Raw genomic sequence first — 20,768 nt, forward strand, 5'->3', positions numbered from 1 at the left:
TTATTAAAAAATGATTATCCTTTATCGTTTATAAATAAGGAATTGTCAAGATTGGATCGAATGGAACAGAACAACATAGAACGGGATCCTACAACATTCACAAGAAATAATACGAGGAAAATATCAATACCATACATAAAAGGACTATCCGAGAAACTTAAAACAATAGGAAATAAATTCAACATTTCAACAACATTCAAAACAACCAACACATTGAGATCTATTCTATCTAAAACTAAACCTAACAATGAACAAGAAAGGACAAAGAATTGTATTTATAAAATACCTTGTGAATGCGAACAGTTTTATATAGGTGAAACATCAAGACCATTAAACGTTAGAATAAGTGAACATCAATCTTATATTAAAAATAGAGAATTTGATAGATCTCAAATATGTCAACACGCATGGGATAATGAACATAGAGTTCAGTGGAGAGATTCAAGTATAGTCCTGAAAGAAACAGATAGTAAAAAGAGAAAAATCAAAGAAGCGGCTCTAATTATGCTAAACGAAACCAATTGTGTCGCAAATTCCTCGGTGGAATGCAGTAGGATGTGGATACCCATACTGAAAGAGGAAGTCAATAGAAAGAAAATACCACAATTAGTAAGTCAATAGTCGAGTTAGTACATATTTTATATTTTAGTATTACTTATATACCCATGTATTATTGATATTATTTATAATTTAAACAAAATTATAGTAAAGTCAGAATTTGGTATTAATTTTGAGAGTAAATTAAATGTAAGACCAAATACTTACGATGTCGGGATAGTATCACGAGGTTTTTCCTGGTTTTCCCTCGTGATTTACTATGAGATCTCTAACGCGAGAATTTTAATGTCACCGTTGCATGTGGTTGTCTTTTTAAAGACAGATCACATGCTATGATTTTTTTTTTTTTTTTTTTTTTGTGACGGATATTCTTGAGTTGGGGTTGATTTCATGTAATCGAATGAACTATCTTTCAGTAAAGTCGTCCCAGGAACGCAACTCATAAATATTGGCAATATCATTTTAAAGTCTTCTACTTTAAAATGTATCATATGTATCTGAATTGCCGATATAAATGAGTCAAATTAAATAAATTATTAGAAGAATTTTTTTACTAAGCAACAACATTTTTGTTTATATTAATAGTATTTTGTATTTTGACAACGGCACCCGATTTGGGCGTCGAAACGTTAATAAAAATCATTTTTTAATAATATTGTGGCTTATTTCCCATTCTAAATAGTTAAAATAAAATGGTATCTTTGGATGGTGAAATGATTGTGAAAAGCAATAGTTTTAAGTACCTAGAAATCGGTAAATTCGTAGTTTTTTGCGTTTTTCATCAATATTTTTAAAACTATGCGGTTTAGCATGAACAACCCTTTATACAAAAATGTTCTACATTAAATTTGAAATAAAAAAGGTCCAATGCATAATCCTTCTAAAATGAACGGTTTCAATGTTACGGAGGTAGTATAGTATAATTGGTCAGTAAAGGGGCAGCAACAGTTCTAGCGCAATTTGACGCTTTTTTACATGTAAATCTCCATAAGAAATTTTAAGGTCCATTCTGGTCATTTTTGACGCTTTTTGTGGTGGAGGCGCGACTGCTCGTCAGATCGTGACGTGTGAGGTATCACCGGAAAGGGGAGGGGGTGACGAATACGTTAACACAAAAAAAAAAAACAAAGATGGCGGCATAGCCAAAACGGCACTATATCGTATCTTCGTTTCTACTAGCTCGATCATCGTGTATGAGGTCTTGTTGGAAAGTGGAAGGTTCAAGGAATATGTTAACATGAAAAACAAACGCAAAGACATTGCCAAAACGGCACTATATCGTATCTTCGTGTCTATTAGTTCAATTTTTGTGAATAAGGTCTTGTTGGAAAAAGAGGGGATATTGAATATGTTAACATAAAAACAAAGATGTCAGCAATGACAAAACAGCACTATATCTTCGTTGCTATTGATTTTAACGCAACAGACGTTGAAGGAAAGGAGAAACATGGCAACATTGCCAAAACGGTGATATATTTGTTGCTATTGGAGATATTTTGACCTGTCAACTTAATGGGGATTCCACGTCTATTACAGTTCTTCGCCTAATCATGCCACCTGTCGGCTGCAACATGTAACTATGCCCAAGCCATCTAGAAGAACGTATACCATTCTTACAGTATGACCAAATCATCAAACATCCTATCACAGTTGATAATCTCGTCATACAAATCACCACCTGTCGGCTGCAGCATGTAACTATGCCCAAGCCATCTAGAAGAACGTATACCATACTTACAGTATGACCAATCCATCAAACATCCTATCACAGTTGATAATCTCGTCATACAAATCGCCACCTGTCGGCTGCAACATGTAACTATGCCCAAGCCATCTAGAACAACGTATACCATACTTACAGTATGACCAACAAACATCCTCGATCTCCCTCCAATCATACATTCCTACAATGAACATATACCATTCATACGCTGTGGCCAAACCAGCAAACATCTCATGTACAAGTCTTTTCTACGGAAAGTTGGGTAGTATCATGAAAATCACCAAACAAAAAAAAAAAATGGTATTGCGATTCGCATACTGTATTTTATCTACGGCAAGGAGGGTAATATTATGTAGGTTGGTATTTTACTTTTATAGTTAAATAATCGTCTATTCAATATATAGGAGACTACATTTGCCATCTAGTTTTTATGTTTATTATTAACTCTAATCCTTCCGTAAACGGAACATAATAATGTATACAACGTTTATATGATATATAAACCTTCGGTGTAGAATACTATGACGTTCCCCCACTCATGGAAAATTCACAGATACGCGATAGAATACTATGACGTTCCCCCACTCCTTCAAAATTCACAGATACATGATAGAATGAATAAAGCAAAAATCAGTATCATTCAATCAATCGATGAAGCAAGATGGAAAAAATTGAGTTGTTCAGAGGTCCGAACGCAGTCAGAAAAATTAAGCAGTTAAATGTAGATGATATACTTATTGATCAATGGATGACAAACACAAAAGTTACCTGCTACATCTTTTATGTCAGCGGAGTACCAGCATCATTTGTACTCTTATCGAAACGTGACTTTGATCCACTTGGACAACATGATGTACCAAGAGTATTAGAATACGTATACACTTTACCTAATCATCGGAGAAGAGGATATGCATGCAAACTTATACATCACATAAAGAAAAATAATGAATTCACTGCGTTCTGCTCCAACGAAGAATCTGAACGGCTTTTTTTAAAAAGCAAATGTATTAATCACGGCTTAATGAATTATAATGTAATGTTTAGATATCCATAATAAATTTATATAAAATATATCTTGTCTTATTTCTTACACGTTTAATGTACTTGTAAATAATAGATGGTGTAGCTTACAATGACAATACATAAAGATGCATGAAACTGCCATGGTTATTAATCCTATTTTGATATCGCCCAATAGAAATATGGGGTATAATAAAATGAATGAAGAGATAAAGAAATGATAAAAATAAAACTTTTTTCATTTATCCACTCACTTATGCGGTTAAAAAAACCTTAAAAAGGAAAAGGTATCTGCTGTTGCCATGCAACGCAGCAGTAGCACACACATTAAAAAACACATCCATCCTTGTTTGCATACAACAATACACTGATCCATAATATAAGAATCAATTTATAAATAATCACATAAAGCATATGATAGAGTGCCAAAGAGGCCTTATACATAACATGGTGTTAAAACAGACATCTTAACGTAATTTGTCATTCAAAATCCTGTAATTTGAGGTGTCATACGATGAGATTCGACATATCAGGCAAATAATAAACGATAATGTGTCAAAAGGGCGTTATACATGACATGGTGTTAAAACAGACATCACAACGTAATTTGACATTCTAAATCCTGTAATTTGAGGTGCTACATGATAAGATTTGACATATAAAAATGATGTTAGCATGCAATGAATGAAAAGTAGTCAATTCGGTCGAACATAAATTTGTTAAAAAAAAAAAAAACAAAAATATGTTCTTAACAGCAGTCACCAACGTGAAGGTACGACTACATCGACCGCCATGTTAGTAGAGTTGATGGTTAGTAGGAATGAATTATTTTACATTATATGACAATATATTTAATGATAGCCATATACTTAACTTACATACTAAGATAAGCACATTATTATCTAACTTGGTTTAGTAGACATCTTTTTATTGATCTGTTGGACATCTTTTATTCATATTAATGTTAAAACATCGAAACTTTGGTGTTAATTCTAATTCATTAGATACTATAGTATTCAAAATGAATTATTGAGGGTAAATGCGGTAGCTCTAGGTTATCTAATCTTAAAACTAGGTATTTTTCCGACTCCTGTTTTGTGACAGGCTATCGAAGACTTAAAACTAAATCGGGGAAAAAGAAGACCATTAAGTTATCGATCGTCTTAACTTGGAGGCTACACGAGCAACGGTTCTAGAGTTAACCAGAACGGCTCATTAATTTGCCAGTTATTTTGGTCCATATCAGATATCTTTTTAGTGGTCATAACTAAACATCTTTTTTTTATATGTGCTAATCTTAATAATTTTACTTAATTTTGAGATGCATAACTATGATCTAGTACAATTATCATATTATATAAAAACGATGAATGTAGGAAAGGCTGAGCAAAGGAATATAATAAAAGGGCCTGCTTCAGATATATATAGCATTATGTTAGCTGTAATAATAAAGTTTGATAAATGACTATATTCAATCAACTAAATAATATTTAATGACATTAAAATAATGAGTGATATTAAAGGATGATAAGAGGAATATAATAAAAAAATTGTTTGATTCAGATGTATATTGTGGTTGTAATAAAGTTTAAAAAATGACTATATTCAATCAACATCAATCTTAAAGGCAATCAGATCATCAAGGATAAATGATAAAATATGGCTGGCTTATTGTAATCCTGATTTGTGTTAAATCTAATCAACATCCATCTTAAGATTATCAACTAGATAGTGTCCCCACGGTAGCGTATCATAAGACTCCGGAAGGTGATATCGTTTATCGTCAGTGGGACTAAGAGCAATCTTGCTTTGTGTAATTGTATATACGTGGTGTTTATCAGAGCGTATAAGATTCTGCGAGGCTGTCTTAGTTGTAAAGGTATCCAAACACTCGACATAGTCTTCGAAGGTAATTTTAGTCTTTACAACAGATTTTTTAACCCCCTTCGCCTTCTTTGTCACACCATAATTTTTAATAAGTATTTCAATCTCATCGTCCTCATACTCCTGATCTATTAACTTTCCCCTCAGTTTCATTATATCATTATCTGTGATAGCTACTTTTGTTGTATATAATTTAGATCTGAGCCCTATGTAGTCTGTCATAATGCATCCATTATTCTCATCCTTCATCAGTCCAAGTACTTTTTTATTAACCTGGGGGATGCCATACATATTGTCTTTAGGATAGTCAGATGTATCGAAATACTTGTGGCAGTCTGTTTTCACAGCTTCATAGGGATCTTTTTCCCGTATCTCTACGATCTCACAATCGGTATCTGTATAGCAGGTCGTAAAGTTCTCACCAAACCTTCTATCTAAATACCCATAGTGAAAATCATAGATCGTGGTTTTAGCCAAATCCAATATACTCATGCCCACGTATATTGGTTTATCCAACCATATTTCCGCTCTATGCATCTCGACAGCTACCAAGTTTTCATTAAAAATAGTAGCATTCTTAAATAGGGGACTACTTATTCTAGCTTCTGCTCCGTAACGACCCTCCCATTCAGTAAGCAATTTAATGTCAACGCGCTTGCGCACATTCTCCATGGTCTTGCCGAACACAGCGTTGTTCATCAGCTTGAAGAGATTTTTCTCAAATTCATTTTTCGCTGCCTTTCGGAGATTTGTATTCAAGTCAATGTATGATTTTAACCAAGGACTCTGCTTAAATTTTAGGACTCGGTGAATCTTTTTGAGCACCAATCCGTGTGCTAGCGCTTGCTTCAAAGTTCTGTAATGAATTACGTATCTTTCTTTATCATGAAGGGTAGCCATTAATTTGGTTTGCTCTCGCGGTCGTTTAGGAGGAAGCATAGTTTTAGGGTTCAATGATTGGGGGCAAAACGGAAGATCCTTATGACGATCGTGAATATGTTGGGGGTACTCCAGATCGACCTCGAGGAAGTACCCTTCAGAAGCATCGTCAGGTGTGGACAGAACATCGATGTTAGCATCAACCCACTCGAACCCTCCATACGGAAGGAATTGCGACATTGCCCAGCCATATTGATTATTAACGTCGAAATACATGAGATAGGAGTCGGGCTTTGATGGATCGTAAGATTCCATATACTTGTTATTAGCGTGGACGCGACGTTTCGAGCATACTTGACTCAAACCACCACGAATACCACGCTCCACAAACAAAAACATATCTGGATCTGTTAAAAGCTCCAGTTCCTGTTTTGTATGCTTAAGCATTGCATCCCATGTGAAGCCGGGAAGAGTAAAGTAATGAGCTGGGTCAAGATTATATGTTTTAAGACAACTGGATCGAAATTGCTCAAAGACGTCCGCAAGAAGGAGAATATCCGTTTTCATGTATAAATCGATATAATCCCCGAGATTGGAGCAGGAGAATGAAGACCAGACATCTTGAGCTCTACGATAATGCCGACGAGGACATGGTTTATCCTCAAGTTTATTGTAAAATGCTTCCTGGGGCGGTAGACATGTTTCATTGAATTTTTGGAATGAATCGATATAATCATATGGCATAATACCTTTCTTAGTTAGAAGATTGAAATTCTCCTCAGATAGTGATAAAAATTGAGAGTTGAGATTAGGATATTCTGTCAAATACGAAGAGAGCTTATCGAGAGAAGAAGCCATAAATCGAAAACTATCGATAAAACGGAATTTAATTCGAGCATGATCGATATGTTTCGTAAAAGAGATATATTTCTCCTTAGTAATAGGAAGAAGATCTACTGGACCTTTGATATGCGTAGCAATATCGTTAACAATGAAGTGCGCGTCATACCCGCTAAGGTTATGAAATATCACTGGGATAGTGTGAGCATCTTTGTAATTAATGTTACACCCTTCGTGGGCCGCCCCTCTGTAGTTATGTTCAGGAATCATGTGATCGTGGTCTCGGACTTTCTTATCACTGGGGGAGAAGCGCTGCTCGCAGATATGACAATGAGTGGCAGCATGAAAATCTCTTTCCTGCTGAGATGTCATATTTATATCATAGGGGCACATAAACACTGTAGATACATTCTCAGCAAGCTGATTAAGTTCATCTGCAAACCATTTCATGCAGTCCTTTCCTCGATAAGAGTTATAAAAAGAGAGAGTATCATCATATGAGCATTTGAAGAAATACCCAACTGCTACAGGAATATGTTCCTGATACTTCTTAGGATCTCCCGTACGTTTCAATGCACTTTCGAGATCTGCATATACGGCGAAGGGGGCTTTAATCTTATTCCTATAATTCTTAAATCTTAGCATTTTTCTACTCTCGTCTGGCAGTTTGATGGCTGTTTCATTAATTCTTACGCAATCGGTGGTGTGCGCTTCAAGCTGTTTTGATGATGAAAACGGTTGTAAGCACCTATCACAGATAACATCTGATCGACCTTTGCAGCATGTCTTATGAGCATTTAACTGTTCCTGTGATCGAAAGTAATGCAGGCAGGCATCACAGAAATATTTTGTTCCATCTTCGGTGCTAAGCTGCTTGGAAAGGAGGCGGGATAAATTTTTAATCCAAACGTAATGGTACTGAGTAGGCGGCTCGTCATAATTATCTTGAATCAGAAGAAGATTTATATGTTTATCCTTTCTGTTCTTTGTTAGCAAGATTGGGAGGGTCGTATAGTTCTTCTTCTCCTTTTTCAAATTATATGCGTTAATGGATATATTGTTTTGTTTTTCAAAGTTAGGAATTTGTTTGATGGTCATTGGAAACTGAATACCTTTTAATTTCAATACATCAGAATAGTGTGGATATTTGAAAACTCTTTGAGCATCTTTGGTAGCAGGATATAACGCCGATACAATTGCCCATGCAAAGCATGCCTCATCATCATTTTTGACATTTACGCATGCTTTTTTTCTCTTAATCTGAGGAGGAAGTTCAATGTAGGAGGAGCCAAGTTGCGGTGTAAATTTGTTTATATTCACCCCCAGGTTAACAACTGCCTTTAGAGCCCATCCGGAATCACGTTCTTGGAATTCTTCCAAGTCTCGGCTGATGGGCTCCACTACTTTTTTCTCGAACCATTCATCAAGATTCGTGTCCCGATATATGGCTGAGTTTGAAGTAGTAAAGTACTTCGTTTCATTGATCATCTTATCGCCTTGAGCAATCTCGAATTCTCCACCAAATGCTATATTCACCTTAACGGCCGCCTCTTTCTTTAGTGCGTTCTGAATTCGCCGCTTGAACAGGGCTTTGCAATCCACTAGAAAACTGCCAGGGTCCTTGTGTTTAAGGTTTGAGATGACCCCAGTCCGAATTCGTGAGTTGAACGCAGATAAAGAGTCATCCCATTGTACCCTATGCTTTGCAGTCTCCTTTGTAGGTGTCAGTCCCGCCCCCTTCTTTTGTTCGACCTTTAACTGATTTCGTAGCGTTTTCACTTGCCGCATCTGGGCTTCCAAATGCTGTTTCTCCCCCATTGTCTTAGCATATCTCATAGAGTCCCTGATATTTTTGATTGCCTTATTACATTTCATGAGGCCTTCTCGTATCTTTTCATCATTATAATTGTTTGGGATTAATCCCAAGATGGATGCGATTTTAACAATTAAATCAGCAATTAAAGACATTTTAAGCAAATTCAAAGCTAAATTAAAATGTAAAATTTTCGTAAAACTAGAGAATTAACAAAAAAACTCAAAAATAAATTTTCAGAAAAAAAAAAACTACAAATTGTGATAAAAACCACAAATTTTCAAAAAATCAAAAATTTTTTAAAATATATCACTCACCAAAGCACACTTCTGAACTATATAAAACTCACCAGAGCACACGTCTGAACGCTAGGAATATCTGAAACAGAATGAAGAAAATGCCGTAATGTAAGGTATTAAATATACTTCTAGTCGGACGGAAAACTAAATGGTATTATGTTATGCTCAGAAGGCCCCTGAAATGTGTGAATTTGTGCTTGTTCTTCCATAAGAATCAATGTAAAAATGCTGCATTTAAGACATTTATTAAACTTGGTTAATTTTTCAAGGAAGTATCAGTACTACCAACATAAAAAGAAGCAGTACGGCCAACTTAGAACAAATATTACCAGAAAGTAAAAGATACTTTGTGATGATTAGATTGGAGCAGGCACATAAAATTATAAGTCGACTCATTCATAGTTAATTCTTCATCATTCTATCACAAGAAGGATTCATGGTTAGGAATTGAAAGTGGGTTTCATATAATTCTTCTTCCTGGTCTAGTTACGAAAATATTTGAAAAATGGGCAACATAATTATGATAGATGTCAGCTACTTAGCGAAAGATGTGGAAAATGTATGAAGAGAACCGATATACATATATCGAGATATGATGAATAAACACGACATTGAAAACTGTTCAGTTAGATTTGCATAACATTTCGGCGAGAAAACTCCCGCCACTTTCATCACTAACACACTCGATAACACAATAAGTTTTCATTCTTCGAATAACCGTCAAAGCAGGCACAGCAGTTGCTCCAGTATGAAACAGCACATTCAGTTAAACTTGATTAAGACATGTAACGAGCAAGAATTTATTCGAGCCAGCTACGCAGGCGTGTGTTTACCGGCTAGTTTAATATTTCATGAAGTTGCCAGCCAGTATGGGATAAGACAGAGGTGGTAGTAGGTGCAAAGTTCTACTCAAATGGAATTGTAATTACGCCTCATTTCTGGAATGAACATACGAACTAGTATACGACCCAACAGATGCAATTACAAAACATCATCTACCTCATCAAATAGAATTTACGATGAAAAAAGGAATGTTATGTGTAAAAGCGGCGAAGACATAAAAATGTAGAATATTTATTATGATTTTCAGAAAAGCAAATCGACGACTGCCTATTTTAAAGAGGCTCCTGCAGGTCTGCTGGAAATACGAAAAAATATTTTTATTACTGTAGCAAAGATACTTAGGAAAAAATAAATAAATTTTTGAAGTAATTGTTTTTTATATACAACTCAGTTATTGACAATGACCTACTTAGCTATAAAACAAATAATTAAAGAATTAGGTTATATTGTTACAAACAATATATCACTTGTTAATAGGAAGTACGTCATTGATGCTTGTAGCAAAAAGGTTGTTGAGCGCAAAGAAAGTGTGATAGCAGAGAAAGAGAGAGAGAGAGAGATAGAGAGAGTTAGGTGCTGACACGTTCTGTCACGTTATTTTACGTCACGTTCTGTCACGTTCTGTCACGTTCTGTCACGTTCTGTTGAGTACTGTCACGTGATTTACGTCATTCACGTAACGCTCTGTTAGTTACTGTCACGTTCTGTTAGTTACTGTGACGTTCTGTGTCACGTGATTACTGCATGAAGTAAACTATGATTCAGCGTTATGTCTGAGGTTATACAGCGATAATTTAACGGTTAGCGCCAAGTCAGATGCAAGTCAGATGTTAGTCAGATGCAAGTCAGATGTATGCCAGATGCATGTTAGCTATATGTCAGATGCAAGTCAGCGGATATAGATAAAGGTGTTAACTAGAGAAACGGCATTCAGATACAAGAAAATTAACGGTGAACATCGTGTCAAGCAGCTTGCTAAGTTATTAGAAAAAGTATAATTCACTCAAAATAATAACGCAACGTGAACAACAACTCAAAACAGTTTTAACACCTAGTACTGAACCTCTTGGAGAACTAAACAATTATCTGAAAACTTCACATCAGACAGAGAAGCATGAAGAGACCAGCGGACACCAAAACAATCGTTTGAGAAATATGCGCCAGAAGGATGAAGAAAGCACAGATGAAGAAGAAGATGAACACCTTCAAAAATATTGGCATCATTCACCAGACCTTGATAGAGCTTATGGTCCACACTATGTTTGGAAAACTGATAAATGGCTAATGGGTGATATGGAAATCAAATTTGCTCCTAAGAATATACTGATTAACGATAGCAAGTACAAGGCTACTTGTGGGCTATATACTGTTATAATTTTATATGTATCCTCAAGACTTTACACCAAATGATAGCCTAAACTATAAAAAAAATATTAGAAGTCACAGGTGTTCATAGAGATTCCCGAGGATATTTGAGACATCAAGCATTCCCGGATAAATTTAATAAGATCATAAAACCTTTGTTTAAAAATAACTCAAACATGCGTCGAAGCCCCTGTGAAAATGTTCGGAAAACTGAGAAAAAACATCGTAAGAGTGTTGAACGCTCTGACCGACAATTTAAACAGCGCACAAGCATAGATTACGAGACATCATCGTTTAACCATTATGTCGTTGGACCTCTGGATAAAAATGTTAAAATAAATCGACTAGGGCATTTAGTTTTTAATTAAAAACTGTAATAATGTACTAGCATAAAAAAATTTAAATAAAATAATAAAATGACTCATATTGTCTCTTATTTACTAACCCAATGCATTACAAAGAGTGTCAATATATTTTTAAAAATAAAAATAAGTTGAGTCGTACATAAAATAGAAAATGCAACACGATTATTATCACACTGTTAAAAATAAATACCAGCTACGCTTGGTCGTATATAAAATATAAATGACAGCTACGCTTCATTGTATATTGTTGAAAAACAAAAGTACGGTAGAATGCGGCATAAAAAGATACTGAAATAAATCATAAAATTGTTCAGAAATATACGGACGGGTGTTGCATCATACATGCCTGAAAAACATGAAATAAAACAAATTTATAAATCAAATTAGAAAATAAGAACTAAACGGTAAAATACTATTATCCTAATGCAGATAACAAGAAATATGTGCTAAAAGAAGACGGAGTACCGCGCTAAATGTATCATAAAAAGTTACTATTCTTGAGTGCCCGGGAGTCGGCATACCACCGATTCGGGACCACATGGCTATTTTGGTGGCCCCCGTATCGGCATACCGATTCTGGCTCATGATGAGCTGGAATCCGCCTACCGCTTCTGGCTCATGATGAGCTGGAATCTGGTGCATGAAAGTGACCACGTATCGGCATACCGATTCTGAGCCACATGGCGATTTTGATGCATGAAAGTGGCCCCCCCGTATCGGCATACCGATTCCGGGCCATATGCGGATTCTAGACCATGAAAGTATTAGAAAATAAGAACTAAATAGTAAAATATGATTATCTTAATGTAAAAACCTACCTCATTTATTTATGTAACAAGGAAATATTAAAAGATGAAAAAAGTACAGTAGAAATGAGTCATAAACAGCTATTATTATTTTAGGGATAAAACGTAAAATCAGTTAAAAATATTAGCGACAGATACATCCTACGATATGATAAAAACAAGTAATAAAATTACTATAATAAATCACATTGAATATAAGAATAAAATCACCTATAGTACACACATTTTATTTTAAGAGAAGTATATATATAGATACCTAGAAGACCTGCAAACAAGTTGGGAAGAGAGAATTAAAACCAGTATTACCCATAGATGAAAGGAAACACATGTACATCCAAATTATTTAACAAAAATAGCAAACCAATAAATTCATAAAAACCATATGTAAAATAAACAGCAAAATCTCTTACCTTAATTGAATATTTTCCACTGAACACTGCAACTATACTGTAGAAACTGTCAGATGTCGACTGTGGTATATGCTCGTCTGTTTCAGTATTTATAGGCGAAATTCACACAGCATGAACGTGATCAAATGTTTGAATGTGTTTTGCAAAAACAAGACCTTATAGTTTTAAAAATATGTGATAACATTTACACAAATAACAACTGCGGTTACATGTTCTCATCCGACTACATCCGGACTTTTAGCATTGTGGCTTGTCATATCTTTGGAGGTTAATATTAACAAAAATAACGTCTGCACTCTTTTCTTATCAACCATACACACCCGGCATGTTAACAAACAACTTAAAATATTTTTGTAAATATTTCAAATTATTCGATTTTTCATAATTTTGTACAAATATTTGTATCTTTGGAACGGATAATCAGAAATCAATGTATGACCCATCAAATTAAAGGATTTTGAATGACGAATTACGTTGTGATGTCTGTTTTAACACAATGTTCTGTATAAGGCCTTTTTTTGTACCATATAAGTACATTTTGTGTCAATATAGTACATTGAGAATTTGTAGTTTTTTGTCGTTTTCAGCCATAAATAATGACCGTAACACACTTGGTCAGTGATTTTCTTAATATACATGAAAAGACCTTTCTAATGATATATTGCACGGGGCACTTGGTGCAAAATTGAGCGAATTAGGATTTGCTAGAGATCAAACTGCGATAAGAGATTTTTCTATGCTAATGGCTTTGTTTTAACGTCAATAACAATAAATAAGCATTTACAGCTCAACCAAGTTATCCCTTAGGCCGTTATGGCAATGTACCATGTATCTTCGGAACGGATAATCAGAAATCAATGTGTGACCCATCAAATTAAAGGATTTTGAATGACGAATTACGTTGCGGTGTCTGTTTTAACGCCATGTCATGTATAAGGCCTTTTTTGGTACCATATAAGTACATTTTGTGTCAATATAGTACATTGAGAATTTGTAGTTTTTTGTTGTTTTCAGCCATAAATAATGACCGTAACACATTTGGTCAGTGATTTTCTTAATATACATGAAAAGACCTTTCTAATGATATATTGCACGGGGCACTTGGTGCAAAATTGAGCGAATTAGGATTTGCTAGAGATCAAACTGCGATAAGAGATTTTTCTATGCTAATGGCTTTGTTTTAACGTCAATAACAATAAATAAGCATTTACAGCTCAACCAAGTTATCCCTTAGGCCGTTATGGCAATGTACCATGTATCTTCGGAACGGATAATCAGAAATCAATGTGTGACCCATCAAATTAAAGGATTTTGAATGACGAATTACGTTGCGGTGTCTGTTTTAACGCCATGTCATGTATAACGCCCTTTTGACATATTATCGTTTATTATTTGCCTGATATGTCGAATCTCATCGTATGACACCTCAAATTACAGGATTTTGAATGACAAATTACGTTAAGATGTCTGTTTTAACACCATGTTATGTATAAGGCCTCTTTGGCACTCTATCATATGCTTTATGTGATTATTTATAAATTGATTCTTATATTATGGATCAGTGTATTGTTGTATGCAAACAAGGATGGATGTGTTTTTTAATGTGTGTGCTACTGCTGCGTTGCATGGCAACAGCAGATACCTTTTCCTTTTTAAGGTTTTTTTAACCGCATAAGTGAGTGGATAAATGAAAAAAGTTTTATTTTTATCATTTCTTTATCTCTTCATTCATTTTATTATACCCCATATTTCTATTGGGCGATATCAAAATAGGATTAATAACCATGGCAGTTTCATGCATCTTTATGTATTGTCATTGTAAGCTACACCATCTATTATTTACAAGTACATTAAACGTGTAAGAAATAAGACAAGATATATTTTATATAAATTTATTATGGATATCTAAACATTACATTATAATTCATTAAGCCGTGATTAATACATTTGCTTTTTAAAAAAAGCCGTTCAGATTCTTCGTTGGAGCAGAACGCAGTGAATTCATTATTTTTCTTTATGTGATGTATAAGTTTGCATGCATATCCTCTTCTCCGATGATTAGGTAAAGTGTATACGTATTCTAATACTCTTGGTACATCATGTTGTCCAAGTGGATCAAAGTCACGTTTCGATAAGAGTACAAATGATGCTGGTACTCCGCTGACATAAAAGATGTAGCAGGTAACTTTTGTGTTTGTCATCCATTGATCAATAAGTATATCATCTACATTTAACTGCTTAATTTTTCTGACTGCGTTCGGACCTCTGAACAACTCAATTTTTTCCATCTTGCTTCATCGATTGATTGAATGATACTGATTTTTGCTTTATTCATTCTATCATGTATCTGTGAATTTTGAAGGAGTGGGGGAACGTCATAGTATTCTATCGCGTATCTGTGAATTTTCCATGAGTGGGGGAACGTCATAGTATTCTACACCGAAGGTTTATATATCATATAAACGTTGTATACATTATTATGTTCCGTTTACGGAAGGATTAGAGTTAATAATAAACATAAAAACTAGATGGCAAATGTAGTCTCCTATATATTGAATAGACGATTATTTAACTATAAAAGTAAAATACCAACCTACATAATATTACCCTCCTTGCCGTAGATAAAATACAGTATGCGAATCGCAATACCATTTTTTTTTTGTTTGGTGATTTTCATGATACTACCCAACTTTCCGTAGAAAAGACTTGTACATGAGATGTTTGCTGGTTTGGCCACAGCGTATGAATGGTATATGTTCATTGTAGGAATGTATGATTGGAGGGAGATCGAGGATGTTTGTTGGTCATACTGTAAGTATGGTATACGTTGTTCTAGATGGCTTGGGCATAGTTACATGTTGCAGCCGACAGGTGGCGATTTGTATGACGAGATTATCAACTGTGATAGGATGTTTGATGGATTGGTCATACTGTAAGTATGGTATACGTTCTTCTAGATGGCTTGGGCATAGTTACATGCTGCAGCCGACAGGTGGTGATTTGTATGACGAGATTATCAACTGTGATAGGATGTTTGATGATTTGGTCATACTGTAAGAATGGTATACGTTCTTCTAGATGGCTTGGGCATAGTTACATGTTGCAGCCGACAGGTGGCATGATTAGGCGAAGAACTGTAATAGACGTGGAATCCCCATTAAGTTGACAGGTCAAAATATCTCCAATAGCAACAAATATATCACCGTTTTGGCAATGTTGCCATGTTTCTCCTTTCCTTCAACGTCTGTTGCGTTAAAATCAATAGCAACGAAGATATAGTGCTGTTTTGTCATTGCTGACATCTTTGTTTTTATGTTAACATATTCAATATCCCCTCTTTTTCCAACAAGACCTTATTCACAAAAATTGAACTAATAGACACGAAGATACGATATAGTGCCGTTTTGGCAATGTCTTTGCGTTTGTTTTTCATGTTAACATATTCCTTGAACCTTCCACTTTCCAACAAGACCTCATACACGATGATCGAGCTAGTAGAAACGAAGATACGATATAGTGCCGTTTTGGCTATGCCGCCATCTTTGTTTTTTTTTTTTGTGTTAACGTATTCGTCACCCCCTCCCCTTTCCGGTGATACCTCACACGTCACGATCTGACGAGCAGTCGCGCCTCCACCACAAAAAGCGTCAAAAATGACCAGAATGGACCTTAAAATTTCTTATGGAGATTTACATGTAAAAAAGCGTCAAATTGCGCTAGAACTGTTGCTGCCCCTTTACTTTGGTCCAAAAAAGGCCTAACCCAGACATCAAAAATAAAAGTTCTCCTCCAACACCAAATAGTTCTATATGGTCCACATATTGTTCAGTAAAAAGTTACACCATTTTGAGCGTCCGGTTTGGGGGGAAGATGGGGGAGAATTCGGTAAATTAGTAGTTTTTTTAAGTTTTTCGTCAATATTTCTAAAGCTATACTTTAGCGTAAACAATATTCTATACAAAAATGTTCTACATAAAATTTAAAACAAAAAAGGTCCGATACATAATTGTTATAAAATCAACGGTTCCAGAGTTACGGAGGGTGAAAAGTGAAGGTTTTCGATACTTTTTATATTTTTTGTGCAATTGATGATGATTTTGGGTGGTGAGGTTGACGTGTCTTCAAGGGCTTATCACTAACATACCATCGGCCACTGAAATAGCAAATTTGATTTATAAAACTCAATCCTGTTAAAGAAAATCAGTAGGAAATTGTCCAAAAAATATAAAAAGTATCGAAAACCTCCACTTTTCACCATCCGTACTTCTGGAACCGTTGATTTTATAACAATTATGTATAGGACCTTTTTTATTTTAAATTTTATGTAGAACATTTTTGTATAGAAAATTGTTTACGCTAAAGCATAGTTTTAGAAATATTGACGAAAAACTTAAAAAAACTACTAATTTACTGACTTCCCCCTTATCTCCCCCCAAACCGGACGCTCAAAATGGTGTAACTTTTTACTGAACAATATGTGGACCATATAGAACAATTTGGTGTTGGAGGAAAACTTTTACTTTGGATGTTAGGGTTAGGCCTCTTTTTGGACCAATTACCTCCGTAACTTTGAAACCGTTCATTTTAGAAGGATTATGTGTCATCTCGGAGGGCGAAAGCTGGACTCTGCATGAGGTAGGTGGAGCCCTTCCTCGAGATGCTCTTGATACTCCATTGTCGTTGGAGGGTTGTGCTGTGTCCTAGGTGAGAGGTTCGTATATGTGAACTTCCTCTCGTAGGTTGCCTTTCTAGGCGTATCTTTAAGTCCATTCTGCCTCTGATCTAGCACCCTGAAAGGCTAAGAGGGCTTCAGGTGTCGAAATAAAGCACACAGTCGAGTTTAAGTAAGGTACAGCACAGATTCTCCTTCTATTTCGGCATTTCGCCTGTGAAACGGCCAAATGGCCGAAGTTGAGGCCGGAGCCCCAGCTCGTTAGAGCGCTCAATACGACGAAAGTGATGTTAGGCGAAGTAAGAGAGAGAATCAGAGAAATTACTTCAATTTATAGATTCGCGAAATTAAAGTAAGACGTAATTAAAATTCAAAGAGCAAAACCGACCAATCAGGAAGGTTCCTGGCCGGTGGGCGGAGGCTAAGAAAAATCAAACGCGAAGATATACGCGGTTTGATAACATATGCATAGAACCTTTTTTGTTTCAAATTTAATGTAGAACATTTTTGTATAGAAGGTTGTTTATGCTAAATCGTATAGTTTTAGAAATATTTACGAAAAACGTAAAAAACTACGAATTTACCGATTTCTCCCCCCTCTCCCCCCCAAACCCGACGCTCAAAATGGAGTGACTTTTTTCTGAACATTATGTGGACCATATAGAACAATTTGGTGTTGGAGGATAACTTTCACTTTATATGTCTGGGTTTGGATCTAGTTATACCATACTATAATTGAGATGACAGAAAATTACAATTGTTTTAGTTTTTAGCAAGTTTTTAGTATATTAAAAAATGCGGTATGCGGTCTGTCGCACAGCCCTGCTTTTACCTAGTTTGATATAATATTTTCGTTGAACTGGCAACGTTGCCCTAGAAATTAGAATGACATTTGTGACAAGATCAACTTACACAACTTGAAAAACAAGAGTTTCGGTCATAAGAGTTGTACCAGTTTTTTTTGACGCGAAGTGTTCTAGTACCAGCTATCTAAGATACTCATTAATATTCAGCTGAGAACGGTGGTATTGTTCGAGGTGTAAAATTACATAATCAAGGGATCATTGTATACAACATCCCTGAATATCCCTTGTTTACGAAATTTCACACCTCGAACAATAGCACTCCGTTGTGCTAAATATAAATGAGTCTCTTTGATAGCTGGTGCTACTATATTCGATGCATTTTTCAATCAATATCGTTATGGTATGCAAATGATCATTTGTGCCATATCCTACCTACTCCGAACCTCATGTTCTGTGGGCCGGTAGAAATCAACTTTAGGTGCTTTAGTCTCTCCATTATGATTTTCATATGTGTCAAGAGGCAAGAGGCTGATGGCCTAGTGGGTCTATAATTTTCTAATTTAGTAGATAAGACTTCTTTCACTTTGTTCACTTTTTTTCATCATTTTTTTTGTATATCGTGTACATTCAATTAAATAATTATCTTTAAATCGCAAATAACGAATTTGAATAATTATTCATGTGTTACTCCCCTTGTGACCTTGTATTGAAAGGTTGGTATAAACATAAACAACTTATCACATACATAATATCCAAAAATAAAATAAATAATAGGTACTTAGTTTTCATGTGTTTATTCAAATTTTGTTATTTAATATTAACACTTACAATAATATTATTATATTTGCATTATGTACTTCGATTTGCATATTATAGGTATTAAGTAGGTAGGTACATAATAGCACAGTTTTTCTGTTTAAAGCAGAAAAAGAAAAAGTATAAATATCGATATTATAAAATTCGAATTAATGAATACTTCGTTAATATGAGTAAATATAACATCACAATATGAGTACCTAAATATAAGTATAATAATGAGTATAATAAGAGTAAATATAAGAAAATAGGTACTAAATTTACCTATAAGTTTACTCATAATATGAGTAAATATGCCACAACAAGATCCCATTTCCTATTTCCCTTATTCAAGAAAGGTCTTGAATTCATTCTTTATAGACCAGTTGATAAATCAGTCTTTTTATTTTCCCAACCATTCGCTGATATCATTAATAAAATTTTGTTGTCGTTTTTCGTGATTTTCTATGTGTCACGGGGTCATAACCCCCCCCCTCCGACGAAATTAGATATCAATTCAATAATCCTAAAAAAAGAAAAACTGAGAGCTGTGAAACAAAAAAAAATTTTAGGCCCATCCAAAAAATAATTGAAAATCTACTTATCCTAGGGGTGGTAAGACTAATATACTAAAGTGACCTTGCATCAGAGAAAAGAAATTAAATGACCCTCCATATCCATTACCCCCCCCCCCCAAAATCTGGATTCGCCACTGAGAAGGTCCCGTTATTTGGGATGGCACTAATTTGCATATTATGGCGCATCTAAAAATGGTCTAAGAACCGTATTTAAAGTTGGTGATTGGTTACTGTGTAGCATGTGTGAAATCCCCCTTTATAAGTCCTCTCAGAATTTCTCTAGCTACGCCTATGGTGAAGAAGCAGCCTTGTTCAGATGCCCCCATTTAGAAATCTCTATATGACTTGTCTATTCCACAGAAATACTTCCATAAAATCAGCAGGGTGCAACTCCGTAGCTTTCTATTCGTATTTCGTATAGTCCCATTCTTCTAACAATGAATTTTTCTCCTTTTGTTTTCTCAAAACTAAAATTTCTACGAACTCTTTCGTAACCGTTAACGGATATAAGGATGTTCGCTTAGCGAGAGAAAGTTGTTAGATTCAGAAATGCTCTGTCTTCCAGATGTCATTACGGACTATATTCGCCTAATACCCCTTCTTTCGCGTTACATCCCTAAAACTTGAATCTAGCCCTCAGCGTCATTTAAAAATTCATTTTTTTGTGTCCTTGTGTGCTGTTAAGACGTGTGAGAGACGAAAGGCGGAATTCAGCCGGTAAGTAGGTACCCTTTATAAAACTTCTTGTTTCCTTCCCGATCTTAACTATTAGAGCATACTTAAAAGAGATTCTCTTCTGTCTTTGCAGAGCCTATCAATTTTGTTTGCTGGCTTTCCGTTCACCAATCTCGTTCTTTGACGTTGTTTGTCACTACTACTATCTTTCGTCGTTTGCTATTACCTGCCATCCAGCAACTTGCGAAAATTGGCGTACCTACTCATCTATCTACACCTGTCATACCGACACGTGCTTGATTGTCTAGCCATAAACGCTACACCTACCTGTTTTGACACGAGCCATATTGTAAGTACTTCTATACAATACGCCAGCAGATTTAAGAGCCTATTACATCTTCCTAAATTCAGGACCGATATTCAGGATACGATTTAGG

General features: G+C 35.2%; 3 protein-coding genes across 5 annotated transcripts in view; all 3 read right to left on the reverse strand.

Annotated features, from left to right (window-relative positions):
- The window catches only part of LOC114332426 (actin-5C), a 60,754-nt gene extending 47,902 nt beyond the window's left edge, over positions 1-12,852 (reverse strand). Inside the window, exons 1-2 of one of the 2 annotated variants that reach the window (XM_050650369.1) lie at positions 12,806-12,852; positions 9,067-9,095 (exon numbers count right to left, since the gene is read on the reverse strand). The gene's annotated coding sequence lies outside the window, so the exon portion shown is untranslated. The remainder of the gene's footprint in view (positions 1-9,066; positions 9,096-12,805) is intronic. The other variant, XM_050650370.1, reaches the window with a different exon arrangement.
- Positions 1-12,853, reverse strand: part of LOC114332427 (actin, cytoplasmic A3a) — a 30,074-nt gene extending 17,221 nt beyond the window's left edge. Inside the window, exons 1-2 of one of the 2 annotated variants that reach the window (XM_050650372.1) lie at positions 12,806-12,853; positions 9,067-9,095 (exon numbers count right to left, since the gene is read on the reverse strand). The gene's annotated coding sequence lies outside the window, so the exon portion shown is untranslated. The remainder of the gene's footprint in view (positions 1-9,066; positions 9,096-12,805) is intronic. The other variant, XM_050650373.1, reaches the window with a different exon arrangement.
- On the reverse strand, positions 4,997-8,872 carry LOC126885484 (uncharacterized). Its single transcript, XM_050652059.1, has one exon. It carries the CDS (start codon positions 8,870-8,872, stop codon positions 4,997-4,999), a length of 3,876 nt encoding a protein of 1,291 aa, XP_050508016.1.
- Positions 12,854-20,768: the final 7,915 nt, after the last annotated feature.

The sequence above is a fragment of the Diabrotica virgifera genome, chromosome 5 (assembly GCF_917563875.1).
Source record: "Diabrotica virgifera virgifera chromosome 5, PGI_DIABVI_V3a".
Lineage (NCBI taxonomy): Eukaryota > Metazoa > Arthropoda > Insecta > Coleoptera > Chrysomelidae > Diabrotica > Diabrotica virgifera.